The sequence below is a fragment of the Pleurodeles waltl genome, chromosome 7 (assembly GCF_031143425.1).
Source record: "Pleurodeles waltl isolate 20211129_DDA chromosome 7, aPleWal1.hap1.20221129, whole genome shotgun sequence".
Lineage (NCBI taxonomy): Eukaryota > Metazoa > Chordata > Amphibia > Caudata > Salamandridae > Pleurodeles > Pleurodeles waltl.
Genome location: NC_090446.1, coordinates 939142972 through 939156870, shown reverse-complemented (window position 1 = coordinate 939156870; position 13899 = coordinate 939142972). Strand labels below are relative to the sequence as shown.

General features: G+C 43.6%; 1 protein-coding gene across 1 annotated transcript in view; it reads left to right on the top strand.

Annotated features, from left to right (window-relative positions):
• The first annotated feature begins 278 nt into the window (after nt 1–278).
• The window catches only part of ADAM19 (ADAM metallopeptidase domain 19), a 238525-nt gene continuing 224904 nt past the window's right edge, over nt 279–13899 (top strand). The window contains exons 1-2 of the mRNA XM_069199648.1: nt 279–651; nt 1354–1466. Of these exons, the coding sequence (XP_069055749.1) occupies nt 423–651; nt 1354–1466 (342 nt within the window). The 5' untranslated portion in view covers nt 279–422. The remainder of the gene's footprint in view (nt 652–1353; nt 1467–13899) is intronic.

Here is a 13899-nt window from a genome sequence, read left to right as displayed (position 1 = left end):
AGGAGCTGCTGGGATTGGGGACAGGAGGAAGGTTGGGACAGGGAGCGAAGCAGGGGCTGGAGGCAGGGGCGAAGCAGGAGCTGCAGGGATTGGAGGCAGGGGGCACAGCAGGGACCACAGGGACTGGGGCTGGAGGGGGCATAACGTGCTGGAGGAACTTGGAAGGGTGGCAGTTGTGATTAACTTTAGGATCAGTGGAAGCGAGGGCTATCAGACTCCTGGTGCCGACATGAAACTGTAGGCCCAGTGAAGAGCCCGCGGTTCTAGTGTCAGCGGAGGGCGCAGTCGATTGTGGGCTCTGTGAAATAGCTGAGTGCTAGCCTCACTGCTTTGTGGGCTGGGAGGAAGGAAGTTGTTCTAAGGTCAGACCCAGCATCGGGCTTTAGGTTCTGGGAGGGAGATGATGTTCTAGCTCCTGGGAGATGGCAGATACCCGGCGCCGGGTTGGTGCCTTCGTCGCCTGGCTTGGATTGCCCATGGAATGCTCGCTTCTCAGGATCTCTCTCACCTCTTTTTCTGGTGGCCTTCCACTCGTTGAGGCTCAGAACCCGCCTCGGCCAAGGGAGCGGGTCCTGTCTCCCTTGCTGCATCTCCCGCTTTTGTTGGTCTTTTTGGCGATCACTGTGCCCCCCGTGGTATCAGGCCACAGAGGTAAGCATAGGGTAACGGGGAGGGGAACACAGGGATGTTATGGGGTGTACGGTAATGTTCTGTACCATTACCTCACCTGCACCAGTGCAGGGTGAGCAGGGCCGCCTTTAGCACTGGTGGCGCTGTGTGCGAGTCTTTTTTTCGCGCCCCCCCCACCTCATGACCATCTCCTCGGATTCACTCACTACCACCCAGCAAAAGTGCCCCTCCTCTCTCCATAGCCCCTCTCACAGACATTTCATTTGTTTTAATGTCCTTGTAAAGGCTGGGTTTACTGATCAGCTCAGCTATCCACATAAAAGGTAGTTCTGTTCTTTACAGCAGGCATATTAACCCTCTACACTACTTTATATCAAGTCAAAACTGCCGCTAGACAAAACTGCGATCTCTCTCTCTCTAGCAAAACCATTAATAACAAGAGTTATTTTGGCATTCTAATTGCTTCCTGAAGGCTGCACAAAAAACGTTGTAGCAGGTGCCTTTAAATCGCATGTTTCATAAGTTATTGCTAAACATAGCGCCCCCCTCCCCCCATGAAGTCTACGCCCCCATCTAGTTCAGCACCCGGTGCGGCCGCACCGGTCGCACCGCCCTAAAGCCGGCTCTGAGTGTAAGGAAGGTAGGCTCGGCCACTGTCTCACCGCTGCATCCTCTCGTCTCAGTATCACGTTTTGTCTTTAAGCTGGTGCTCTGCTCTTGCAGGAGAAACCTTTGAAGTTGCACGTGTGCTGAACCATCAGGGAAAATATCCCCATGAAGTAACAACACCTTCCTGGCTGGGGTCGGCGGCTTCCGGGAGAGGAGAGCGCGAGAAGGTGAGAGAGAGGAGCCAATAAGCATTGGCAACGCGTGAGTTTATACGCTGTAATTTGGCACCGGATGTTTTAGCAGAGGGTTCTCTGACACTCATGGTCTCTGGTGATGTTTATCGATATATTTTGTGAGGTATCCAGCAAATCATTTAGCCCTGCCAAAGGGTGAGCATAATAACAAGTGCCCATTTAAGCGCTTTAGAAGAAAAAAATCAAGCACTGCCCATGAAACTTTTTCTTGGACACCAGATTTTCCTAAATCGCCCCTGCCTCATAATGTCGGTGGTCGAGGCTCCCCGGCAAAGTTATGCTGACGCTTCGGTGCACCGGAAATATGCAGCGTTATTTGAGAATGAGGGGGTTACGGGCACCAGCCCTTAACTTCAGATAGAATGGACAACCCAGAGAAGGCATAGCCAGACTGACACCTTGGTCCATTTGGTCTGGGCACCACGCTCCCATTCTCGCCCTTTAATTTGGCAACCTAAGGTTTGTGCCAGTTGCAGTCAAAGTCTACGTCTATTGCATTTACATACCTGATAATTTGTTTCTAAATAAGCCGAGACCTGGAAACAGGATATTCTGTGGACATAGGGTTTGGTAACCAGAATTTCCTCTCTGGTCCTTCAGTTGTTCCACTTATCACTCTTTGAGATGGCCCATGTCACGAGCCAGGTGCCCTGTTGGCGTCTTAAAGTACGCCCGACCTAAATTCTAATTGCTACCTAAATTCACGCATTTCATAGGACACAAAATATGTTTTTTTAAGCGAACACACACCTTGTGTTTTAAACGTGGTACAAGATACCAGGAGGAGACGGATTCATACAGAAAACGTCCTGCGAAAGACCTTTTTTTCTTGCTTGAATCAGCCTCCTCGTGTATCTAGCAATACTTTTCCAGTGCGAGGTGAATGCTTGCTTAAAGAAGCCACTCCAGGTACCGGCAGACCACATTCCGTCCCGCAGGCGTATTTTCGCGAAAAATATCCCCCTCCCCTTTTTTTTTAATGGCCCACCTTTTCTGCCCTTATTCCACCCAGCTCTTTAATAGTACATAAAACAGACTCGCTCTTCCGCCACAGTCTGTTTTTTGCGTTAGTCCTAGAATAGCGAAATAGGACCCATTTTCTTTCCCATCATCCTTTGCTGGGACCAGGTTACGGGGCCTAGGTGCTCTTCGGGGCTTGTTTGTATTATTTCTGTAACTTGGTCTTTAGTGGCGCACGGTGTCTTAAAAATGAAAGAGCCTCTGAACCGAGTTCTTCGGAGACCCAAGAGTAACAGAGATCAGATGGCACCGGCACGGAGATCAGGGACTTTGTGTGCCCCCTAGCACCGCCCCTTGCTTCCTGCAGGCCCGATGAGGGCATGTAGCTGAGGCGTGGTGCAGGTTGCTTGGAAATCGATTTAGCATCCCTCACGGATCACAGCTGTTCGTCGTTTCCGGAAGTTTCGCCTGGTGTCTTTGAAGCAGGAAAGAGTCTCGCTAGCACACTACTGGAGGCCGCGTTGGATGGAAGCCATTGGCAGTGTGAGCTATCCTTAGATCCAAAACGTGAAGATAGGCATACTTTGTGCATTTTAAACATATCGGTCACACCCTATACGATGACAACACTCGTTTAAGTGGATTCGTCGTTAATAATTAAATAGGCTATTGACAGGGGCTTTAAAAAGGCAAATTAATGATTTGACAACAAAAAGTAGATTCTACAGATTTCAACACAAAGCACTTTAAAGCCAATTGTCGCTAATTTGTTTCAAGGCAACAACACTTGTTTCTAATGCTCTCAAAATTCCTTCTGTGAAAAGACATCGAGGTCATTTAATCATTTTTTTTAATTGCATCTTCAAAAATGCTGCTGGCTGACTGTTGAAAAAAAGCACGTTTTCAGCCTACTCATGGGAACGTTGCAACATATGCGTGCTTGAGGATGCACTTATGTACAGGTCTCAGACTACTGCACAGTGTGGGGACGGAAAGTCACAGGCTTGATTCCTAATGCATTTTTCATTCCTCCTGCAACTAAATGAGTGCCAATCAGTTGGCAACATTACTGTATGTTAGTTACTATGCCAGTAAACTGTGCTATTATAAATCATCATTTACTATTAAAATTGTGCCCACATTGAGCAGTTATCATATGAGATGAATCAGTTTCTTCCATGCAGGAAGCACACAGGCCTAAAGAACTGGCAAAAAGGTAGCTGCCTTGAAATAACCTTGCAACAAATGGTACTAGCATGCAGAGAATACAAGCATCCCTTCAATCTTCAGAACAAATGGAATGTGTGTTTTATGGGCAATGTCCGACAAAGAGGTCGCTCCACCAGAAACTCAAATCATACCTCTTCATAGAATATAATAACAAAATGTGCTCTCAATTCTATTCTGAAGCCACAAGCACATAAAGTATAACATCTACTAAAATATCAATGTTGTTGTTCAATCCAGCAGGGACAAAATGCATTATAAAATGCTATATTTTTGCAACTTTCTTCAAAATTCCTTTGAGAAAAATGACCATACTCGCTATAATGTTTGTAAACAGCTATACTAATTGTAGCAATTTTCCTGGCCTCAGCAGCGAAAGGAACAACCTTGAATAGGGCAGAATTGAGACACAAGGCAGACAACATAGTTATCAGTTTGATATTTTACCCTGGGACAAGTAGTGCACAAAGTAGTGTTTTTATTTGCACTTTTGTTACACTGACACTCTGGTATAGCCAGTATCAGAGTTATGCTGCTTTTACCAGATCTAGGCTAAGTTTGACATCAGAATAAGGGTTCTCAATCATTTTGCTGCTAAACTACACGAGTATGAAAATACAAGACACCATAATGCAATGTATGCATAGGGGAGCCCTAGTGTATTTCTTCTGCATAGACACCATCCTGAAAGAGAAACACACAAGCCTTGCATTAAAGCACATTTTATATCTGTCTTACAATGCACTCTGAGAAACTGAACATAGAGGCGTTTGCTTTAGATGCAAGTAATATGACTGGTTAGACATAAGTTATTTCTTCAGGCTTCACATAGTTGAGTTATCTCAGTCTACCCCATAAGTGGGACGCCAGACCCCTGAGCTATCCTACGAGTGACAACACTCCATCATCAAAGGACAGAGTCACAAACCATCATTTCTGCCCGATAACGTCTAAAATTTCCACCCGCCCTGTGTTTATTGCCTGACGTCACCCTCTAATAATATCTATTAAAAACCTATACAGCCAAGATATTGAGTCCCAACATTATTAAAGCCCTGCAGTGATGTATGTTTTGAATGTGTTGTGTTATAGTTGTATGTATACAGTACTTTATACTCCAATCAAGGTGCCAAAGCTGCTAAAACTGTGACATAAAAAGTGGGTACCTGAGCTTAGTCATGGGTATAGTAGGAGTGTGAAAATAGACAAGCCCATGTCTCCCATCTTTGTAGTGCTCAGCAAATATACAGTTTGAACCACATGGAATATGGCACTAACAAAGTGCATAAGGATGGATGGCGTTACCCCTGGAAGGTGCAAGTTTAGGGATTACGGCAGTTACAAGGCCCAAGAGTACATCCAATGAACCCCAAACAGCCTCTTTAGAAGGAAAAAGCCACATGAACATCACAGTACAACAGGGCCTACAGCCCCCACACTGTACTTGGCATAAGGTAACAGTTACTTGAGATAAGGAAAGAGGACATGCTTTGGAAGGGTTAGAATCATTGCTAAGACATGATGACAGAATATATCATTTTTCGGTTTAGTTTCTGTTTAAATATTGTGTGCTGTCATACATGGTTTTAGAGCACAAAGAACATAAAACAAACCAACATTTCTCCCTTAGCTGCGCTTTGAGATTCTCCAGGATCAGAAAAGAGACACGCAAACGGCAATGTAATACAATATTACTAGCTTTCTATTACATCCTTATGAATTCTTTTGCTGAAGGTAAAGTACCCCTTCTGTATCTGTAGATGTGTTCAGATGTGATTTTTGGGGCTTTCATTCTTGTAGATCTGTGTGAAGGCCTCTTAATTAGCACACTATGGCACCAATTGAAAGTCGCACAGTACTTGCGGGGTGTAAACTCTGCACCAGTAATTACAGTACCACAGTATGACCAAAATGATCCCTTCGTGTGGACCTCCAAGGGGCAACAGTCTGAAACTCTTACATTAGACACCCACTTGCTGAGTAGTTTGCTGTGTACTCTTCATGTGTTTTGCAGAGGCAAAAAAACAATTGTATGCATCTACAAGGCATTTCACTACGTCTCTCTCATGTTTTTGTCTTGTGTATATGTTAATGTTATTACTTGTTTTAGAGGTCCTTTAAGAAGGCAACCTTTAAAAAGGTGAGAAAAACACAAGTATAATCAGTATTAACTGCACAAATTAAAACTGAGTGATTGCTGAGTGTTGTTTGAGTGAGATACACAGAACTAGGGATCCTGGTCTTGATGAAAGCTGGGACTCCCTTTAGGGGCCATATATTGGCTGAAACATGTCGACCTACGTGGTGCTGTAGGAAAATGATCCTATGCAGCCCCAGATTTGCTTTTAATCATCTCTCGGGTCTTCTTGTAACAAAGAAGTATCTTTTGGATGGAGCCTGAGATTTTTAGCCTGTGCATTGGATCCTACACTCCTCGTAAGTCAGATAGCACATACATCACTATAATCAATTCTAATGAATGTGACAGCCCCATGATGAAGCATGGCATGTAGGTTGGTGTGTGAGGGCTTGCCATATGATTTGTTTTGGAATTTCTGGGTCCATCCTGCATACGTATACACATGGATTAGGGCTTTCACAATCGGGGCAATTCCATTGAACCCCCTTTAAATCATGTCACAAATGGTTTTGTGAGTCTGGGAGGGTACAGTATGTGACAGCACTCCACCCTCTCATTCCCCTTATACCTTGGGGTTTGTTAGTCAGACCTGGATTTAAAAGGCGGTATTCCACATGGTATTCCCCTTTTCTGTGGGGCTTAACAAAAACATTTACCACCTGCTATGAGCAGGAAATAAAAGTGTGCAGGCGGCTGTGGTGAAAGTATGCAGGGGGTTTTTGCAGTGCTTAATTTGTGCTTGTTGTTTCCGGTGCAGAGCACCAGCACTTATTTTTGAGGGTCGGCACTTATTTTTCTTCCTCAAGCATTTACTGCGAGCAAAAGACACATATGGGAAAGACGTAGGAAGAGACAAACGAAAAAGTATCACAATGGGTAAAGGAGAAAGCTGCAAGAGTGAGCTGAAGGGGCAGGGAGTGGCTGTTAATGGAATAAAGAGGCCTGAGGCAGCTTCAGGATTACGGTGCCTCAGTATTCAGTGTTCGCACATTTAATTGCTTTAGCTGCATGTTTAAGAGGAGGGCTTTGGGCACCGGCACGTTATTATTTACAAATTAAGCACTGCGATTTTGAAAGGCGGGTGTGGGGGTGTGTGTGTGAAGGTAGGAGGGTAGAATATTGGTTTGTTTGGAGGGGGGAATGTAATACTCCCCCTTCCCTTGTCTGAGGTTCAGTATCTTTTCTTAGGGCAGAACATGTGTGTGATATTCTAAATAACAAAATTGGGTTTGAATTACCACTGCATCTCCTAACCCTCTTAAGGAACTGTTAGTAACCCAGAAAGAACAAACGCTACAACAAGTATTTGAGGTGGGGTTGTTTCACACTTAAGCTTTGGTGCACTAAACTAAGTTCAGGTTTCAGTGGGTGGGAAAGTCAAACCTTGTAGAAATAGGCCAGAGCCCTAGTTTAGGCAATAGTGCAAGGGTATATGCATGATGTCAAGAATAGCTTTTGTATTGGAAGGGAAGCCTCCAGCGCACAAACTATGCTTTAATATTTCCCCACTTTGTATGTGTGCTGTAGTGCTGCACACATGCAAAGTTTGAAAAATATAGCTACATTTCAAGTTGCTCCGCTGTTACACCTGCCTCGAGGAGGTGTACATTTTTGGCACAAATCCCTGTCTACCAATTTTAGTAGATAGACATTTGCAATAAAACCCATCAGTGGTTGCATGGGTACCCCCTGTGCCATCCATAGTACAACCATTTTATGCAAAGCAGTGCCTAGCACTACTCTGCATTATTTAAGCAAACTTCCAAACATAAACCATGATTTGCTTTAGAAATTATATCTTACCACAGCACTAAAATCTGGTGCAGAGTTCTAGTAAAACTAGGGCTAAATCTCTTTGTGCATTTTGTGCCAGCCTATCATATACTGTGCATAATATTATATTTAAATAATAACATACATATTCACAGTACTTTTAGTCGCAGAATAGGACCTGGTAGCACTATAAATACATAAGACACTATTACCCAGTGCATCAACCAGAATTCCGTCCTGTGACTGGCTTCACAAACAGCAATTTGCTGTAATCTCATTAGCCACTGAGCCTTGTTAACAAAAAGACTGCAGTGTCTGTACTTTTTAATGCACTTCAACCTGTAGATGAACTGCAAAGTACTTTGTACGAGACTTTTACTGAGGTCCCATCTCAAGCACAGTCAGGTACACATCAGCTGAAGAACTGTGTGAGTGCTTGGAGTTGCAACATCCTAGGCTAAGACACACAATAGGGGTAGGGGTTGGGGTGGGGGGAGCTGAAGCCCTTTTAGCTCAATGAGTGTTACACGCTTAACAGCCTACTTTACAAGTTCCATAGAACTTTGTACAATCTCCACACCCATAATTCACAGTACCATGCACCAACACTCCACCAGTACCACGTAATCAGAAGTTAAACCTCATTGAATTAGAAATATCTGTGTGTATCCAGTTTTGCCATGCATACTGCACAGGACTCTCAATTCCGTGGGTCTAAAGACATATTTACTTACTGGTAATCTTCAGTGCCTTAGTCCAAGCCCTGCTAGTCACAGTCATTTACTTATTGAAGCCTTGCCCTTCCCCAGGCAGGCCGTTCTATTCAACTTGGATACTGGTAGAAATGTTAGTATTTTTTTCTCCCTTTGGCATATCCGCACTCTTCTGGCATAAGGCCCCTCTATCCTTTCCGTAATGTCCTGCTATAACCAAGCTTATAACTGTGTTGCAGGTGTCATAGTGGAGGGAGGGAGGGATGGAAGGATCCTGAGTGTGATGAGGAGGACTTGGACTAAGGTAATGAAGATTACTGATAAGTACTGAAGATTGCTGATAAGTACATTTTCATTTTTCTAGCATCCGTCCTCCTTGTTACAGCCACTTACGTGTTGAGGATTTACCCAAGTATCTACACAATACCAAAACATGCACAAAATGCTTCAAAATATTTTAATATATCAATTAGATCTGACTGCAGATTGAACAAAATATTCACACTCATTGGCAAACAAATCCAAATAATAATGGAACAAAAATGTATGTGATATAGACTAGGTTGTCGCCCTGCAAATTTCCTGCAAGGACAGTCTGAGGATTCTGCCTAACTAGGTGCTACAGCACTTGTGGATGTTCCCTTTCATCACCTGGAACCTCCTGATCCACTGATAAATATGCTTGGGCTGAAGCTTTAACTGTCCTCCTAGTCAAAGCAGCTATAGAGACCTTTTGCCTTTGTTTACTTCCTTGCTGGAGTTATGGCTGCAATAAATTCTACTTTAACTGCCAGCCAACTAATCTTTGCATCTTCCAGGTGCACACATGGACTTTACTGATGACCCCTCAGGACAGTAGATACATGCCAAAGTGGTAGTGTATTAGGATTAAAACAAACTGGTTTCTTTGTTCTAAAACTCTTACAGAGTCTGGATACTAAAGGGATAACCTTAGATATATCCTCCCTAAGGCTTCTAAACCCCCTTACTGCTGCCCAACGGATTGCCAAAGCTGAGGGAGACTAATGTTTCATAGAACCCTCTCTTGAGAACTCTTAAGATTTTCACTGAATTACATTTTATTGCATCCAATCCCTTCTTCCCCATATTGCACAATACAAAATTACCTCAGTCTTTGGGGGTATATGTTTAAGATGAACTTCTTCTAGAAGCTTGCACCTTTAATGCCAACCTTTCGGAACACCCTAGCTGCTGCTACCTGCCCTTTCAAATACCTGTCCATTAACTGCAACTGCAGAAGTTATATTTGTGAGAGGGATGTAAATAGCAGCTGGACAGGATGGAGAGGAAGTTGAAAGAGCTGTTGGGCCAATAACAAATTAATTGATGGAAACCACTGCCTCCATAGAAAAATGGATCTTTCAGAATTGCGCACACCTTCTGTCAGGACTACCGATCCTCAGGAACAGTACCACCCAGAGGCCCACCTTCCAGCAGCTCTGCCTCTGTGTACAACCGTCCAGAGGAGCAGAGTGGCTAAATGGGGGGAAGGGAATATAGCATAGGTAAACCAGGGGAGGGAGATCTGCGAAGAGAAAATGATAACTGAAATATTCACTGAGTAGCTTGTAATTTGCATATGTGGATATTTAGTCATGATTAATAGTCTCTGTACTCATGTGCCTTAAATAAACAGAGCCCTGCATGCACAATTCATAGTGTCATCAAAAGCAATACATTTCAGTATTTAACCTGGCATAAACTATTCTTACATGACTTCTTTCAACTATCTTCATTAATGTCAGATACACCAAACGAAAGGTTGCCCATTTACTTCTGGATCAAGTTTGTTCTCTATGTTTCACAACTCAAAAAACATCACATGAGGCAACAAGAATTATTATCAATCTCCCACTCCCATGAAACAAAGATAGAATGGAATGTGTTTCCACAAGGAATGTTTTAAACATACAAGTATAGTTAGACAGAGTAAATCACAATCATGTCTCCCTTGCAAAACAAGTTTCATGAAACTTCAATTCTGCGAACAAGGACACAGTGTTAATATAGCCAAGGAACTCTTCACACCGTTCATACCTACAGTGAGCAATATGTTAGAATCCAAAAACCTGCATACAGGACCACTGATATCCCCTTGGATATGTGTTACAGGACTGAGCAGTCTCAAGCGACCAATGTATACAAGCGGTACCGAACAGCCAAAAGCTTACTTGATATACAAAGCAAACGGAGCAGTTACAGAACTGGCAACACTCACAAGGGCCCGCTGTCTGCTCCAGGCCACTGACTGGAACCACAGTCCCTGAACAAGAGCCCAACTCAGCTTTGTATCCAATGAGGATTTACAGGTGCAATGCCAACACTGCAGGCTGAGTAGCCGGCAGGACAAAAGATTCAGAATAGTATGTTCTTGTATTCTGCCGAATTGGGAGTTTTGCAATTGTGGCGGCCATATTGGAGTAGAATGTGTTGTGGCGAAACCACCATGATTTTCCTTGTGGCTCATGCTGCTTCTTGCATAATCACTCCTTCCTGTTATTTAGTTCTGGAGGAAAACGGGCATATGAACACACCATCACACCTTCTCCCAGATTTTCGGCAGAACCCTCCAGAGGAAGGGAAAAGGAGAGAAAGCATATAGCAATCCTTCTGGCCACTGAATTGCAAAAGCATCCACCTCCATGCCGCTTGGCATCAGATCTCCATGCAGAAGTGAGGAAGCATTGAATTTTTATGGGGCGCAAATAGGTATAACCATGATTCACCTAAACTCTCAATAACCACCTGAAATTACTGCTGGCAGATATGAAACCCCATAAAAGATGGTATGTTCCGACTTAACTGGTTTACATGCATATTGTTCTTTCCTGGAATATACATCACCTCAGAGATATCAGATAAGTCTCTGTCTATGAACATACAAACTTGGCTAGATGGGGCAAAGTTTTGCTTTATGCTTTCCGTTGATGATTTATGAAGCATTTAGCTACTTGTATCTGCCCATATGAGTACCGGGTTCCCCACAATGTACTGAGCAAAGTTTTGAAGAGTGTATCATATTGCTGCCAACTCCTTCCAGTTGGAATTCGGCGATCTCAATGACTGTGCCCAACTGCTCTTAACATCATCATATCCATTGTTGTCCTCCACCACCAAAGACTTGCATCTGTGAAAATTACTAAGGGAAGAGGGTTATCTGTGGGGACTCCCTTCAGAAGGTGCTTCGGAACCAGCAACCACTAGAGATTACAAATTATCTCTAATGAGACAGGAACAATCTGGTCAACATTTTGGGATGCTGGGGACCAATGATCTAACAATTGATTGATTTCAGTCTCTGACATGCTTTGGCACCTTCAGCAACTGGGGACCTTGAACATACCTCTCATTTGGTACACCTTTTATGATCATCATAATTTGTCTTTTACCTATAGTCGCCACCAAGGCTGCACTCACTGCATCGGAAATCATGGGCTGCAATTCAGACCCACTGACAGTGAGCAATTTATCCTCCTGCTGTTCCTCCATATAGGATGTACTGTGCTGTTTTATCTGGCTTTTCTTTTCTCCATTACGCTGGTAAGAACTTGCTCTATGAAGCAGTTCTTGTTTACATACCGTAACAGGAATCTCTTCTCGCATGATTCTCTGTTTCTAGGATACAGGTGTGAACCCAAGTGGAGGCAGAACACTGTTGCTGTCAGGTGCTCACATGGTGCACCCTGCCTGCTACATTTTGCTTCCCAGCTAAGATACCTGGACGGGAAATGCAAACTGAGACTCAGGACTGAAAAACGTTTCCCACTCTAAGCATAGCGCCTCACCAGTAAGACCTTTTATCTTTTTTTTTAATGAGCCTCTGTCCATGCAAGAAAGGAGCAGGTGGTAGAGACGAGGGATGAGTTTTATGCCGAAACAGTCTGGATAGGTTATAAAGAAGAAATGCAAACATTTCTGGCAATATACAACTGGAGCAGCGTGACCTCTTGGAGGAATGGCAGGGCTCTGTCTTGGACTGGAATTTCAAGCAGTGTGGCCACCTTGAGAGGGCAAGTTTATGAGATGTGTTTTTTCCCATTGCAGCCCACAGGACCAAAAACACATACCCACATACTGTGCCTGAAATTCCACTCCAGTACTTGCAGGTCCTCAGTAAGTACATGACTGTGACGGGGAGATTAGATGCTGGGTTAATTCTCCCATATACCACCTTTTAGACATTTTAGTTGATTGGCTCTCTCAGGTTCAGGTTCTGAACTGGAGATAAAGTACTTTGTGAGCTAATATTTGCGTCTTCACTTGACATTTCTCCAAAAAGGTTTTTGAAAGTCCTAGGTCAAGGTCAGGGCTCTGTCATTCTGCCCTCCTGATTCCCTCTTTTTCAGAGGGAACAGTTCCTGATACCTGGAATACATTGGTGGTAAAACTCCTACTAAAGAAATCCAACCTTGATACCATGGAGGTCATTAAATAATAACATATATTCCATTGGCTGGCTACTGCTAACCTGAGGAAGATGTTTGTGGCCCTCTGACTGTCCAGACAGCTGAAAGATCTATATTTATTAGACAAATTTGGCACAAGTAATTAACAGATTTCAATTTAAAAGTATCTCCTACACAGATGATTCTCATATCTTTTAATGTCGTGATATGTCATCTGATGAATAACTTTGTTGTGGCGGTGAAACAACAAATGGACAGCAATTTGCCCAGACTCAATGCTGCAGAGACAGGAAAAATGCAATCAATGGTCATATGCTCTTTAACCCGTGAGTTTGGGCAGTCAACCTTCAGCAGCACAAAAGAGTAACATTTTTGGCTTCATTATTAATAGAGTTCAGCTGTCTGCCACAAACTGTGTAGTCTCTACATAGTTTATGCAATGCCGAGGACTTCGCAAGCTCTTTACATTCATTTTCAATAATCTGAGAACTGTAGTTGCTGCAGCAGTTAACTCACAATTAGACTACACCAAGTCTACTTTTTAAGTTTTTATTAGCTTTTTAGAAAACACAAGCAACAAAATTGCACTGCCATCATGTTGGTCGCAGATCAAGTGATGTGCGCACCCTCAGGGTAGTAAAACAGTAATCGCCCGCTCCCACAGCTTACCCCTAGTTTCTCATAGCCACCTGGGATGGTCTTAATGTGCAGCTTTACATGGGCATTCAGGAACCTTCAGTAGCTCCTGCATGCCTCCCACCAACTCATCGGCACAGCCACATACATATTGAGGATTTACCCAAGCATTTACATGGAAATTAAGGAACATTCAGTAGCCCCTGCATGCCACCACATACCTCCTCATCACAGCCACATACATATTGAGGATTTACCCAAGCATTATGCACAATACCAAACACATGCACAAAATGCTTCAAAATATTTTTCCCTATTTCTTAGAGCAGCCTCTGCCTTCAAATATTGTTTTCTTTTGGCCAGCATGGACCAGTCCATGTCATTACTCCATTCTTCAAGGCAACCCCACCAGCTACAAGCAATGTTTTGTTTAGCCACGATTAGACCCAGTACAATCCAGGGTGTTTTGGGGTGAGTCTGCTAGCGCACCTCTGATGTTTTGGGTCATGCACCCTGATACTTCTTTCTAA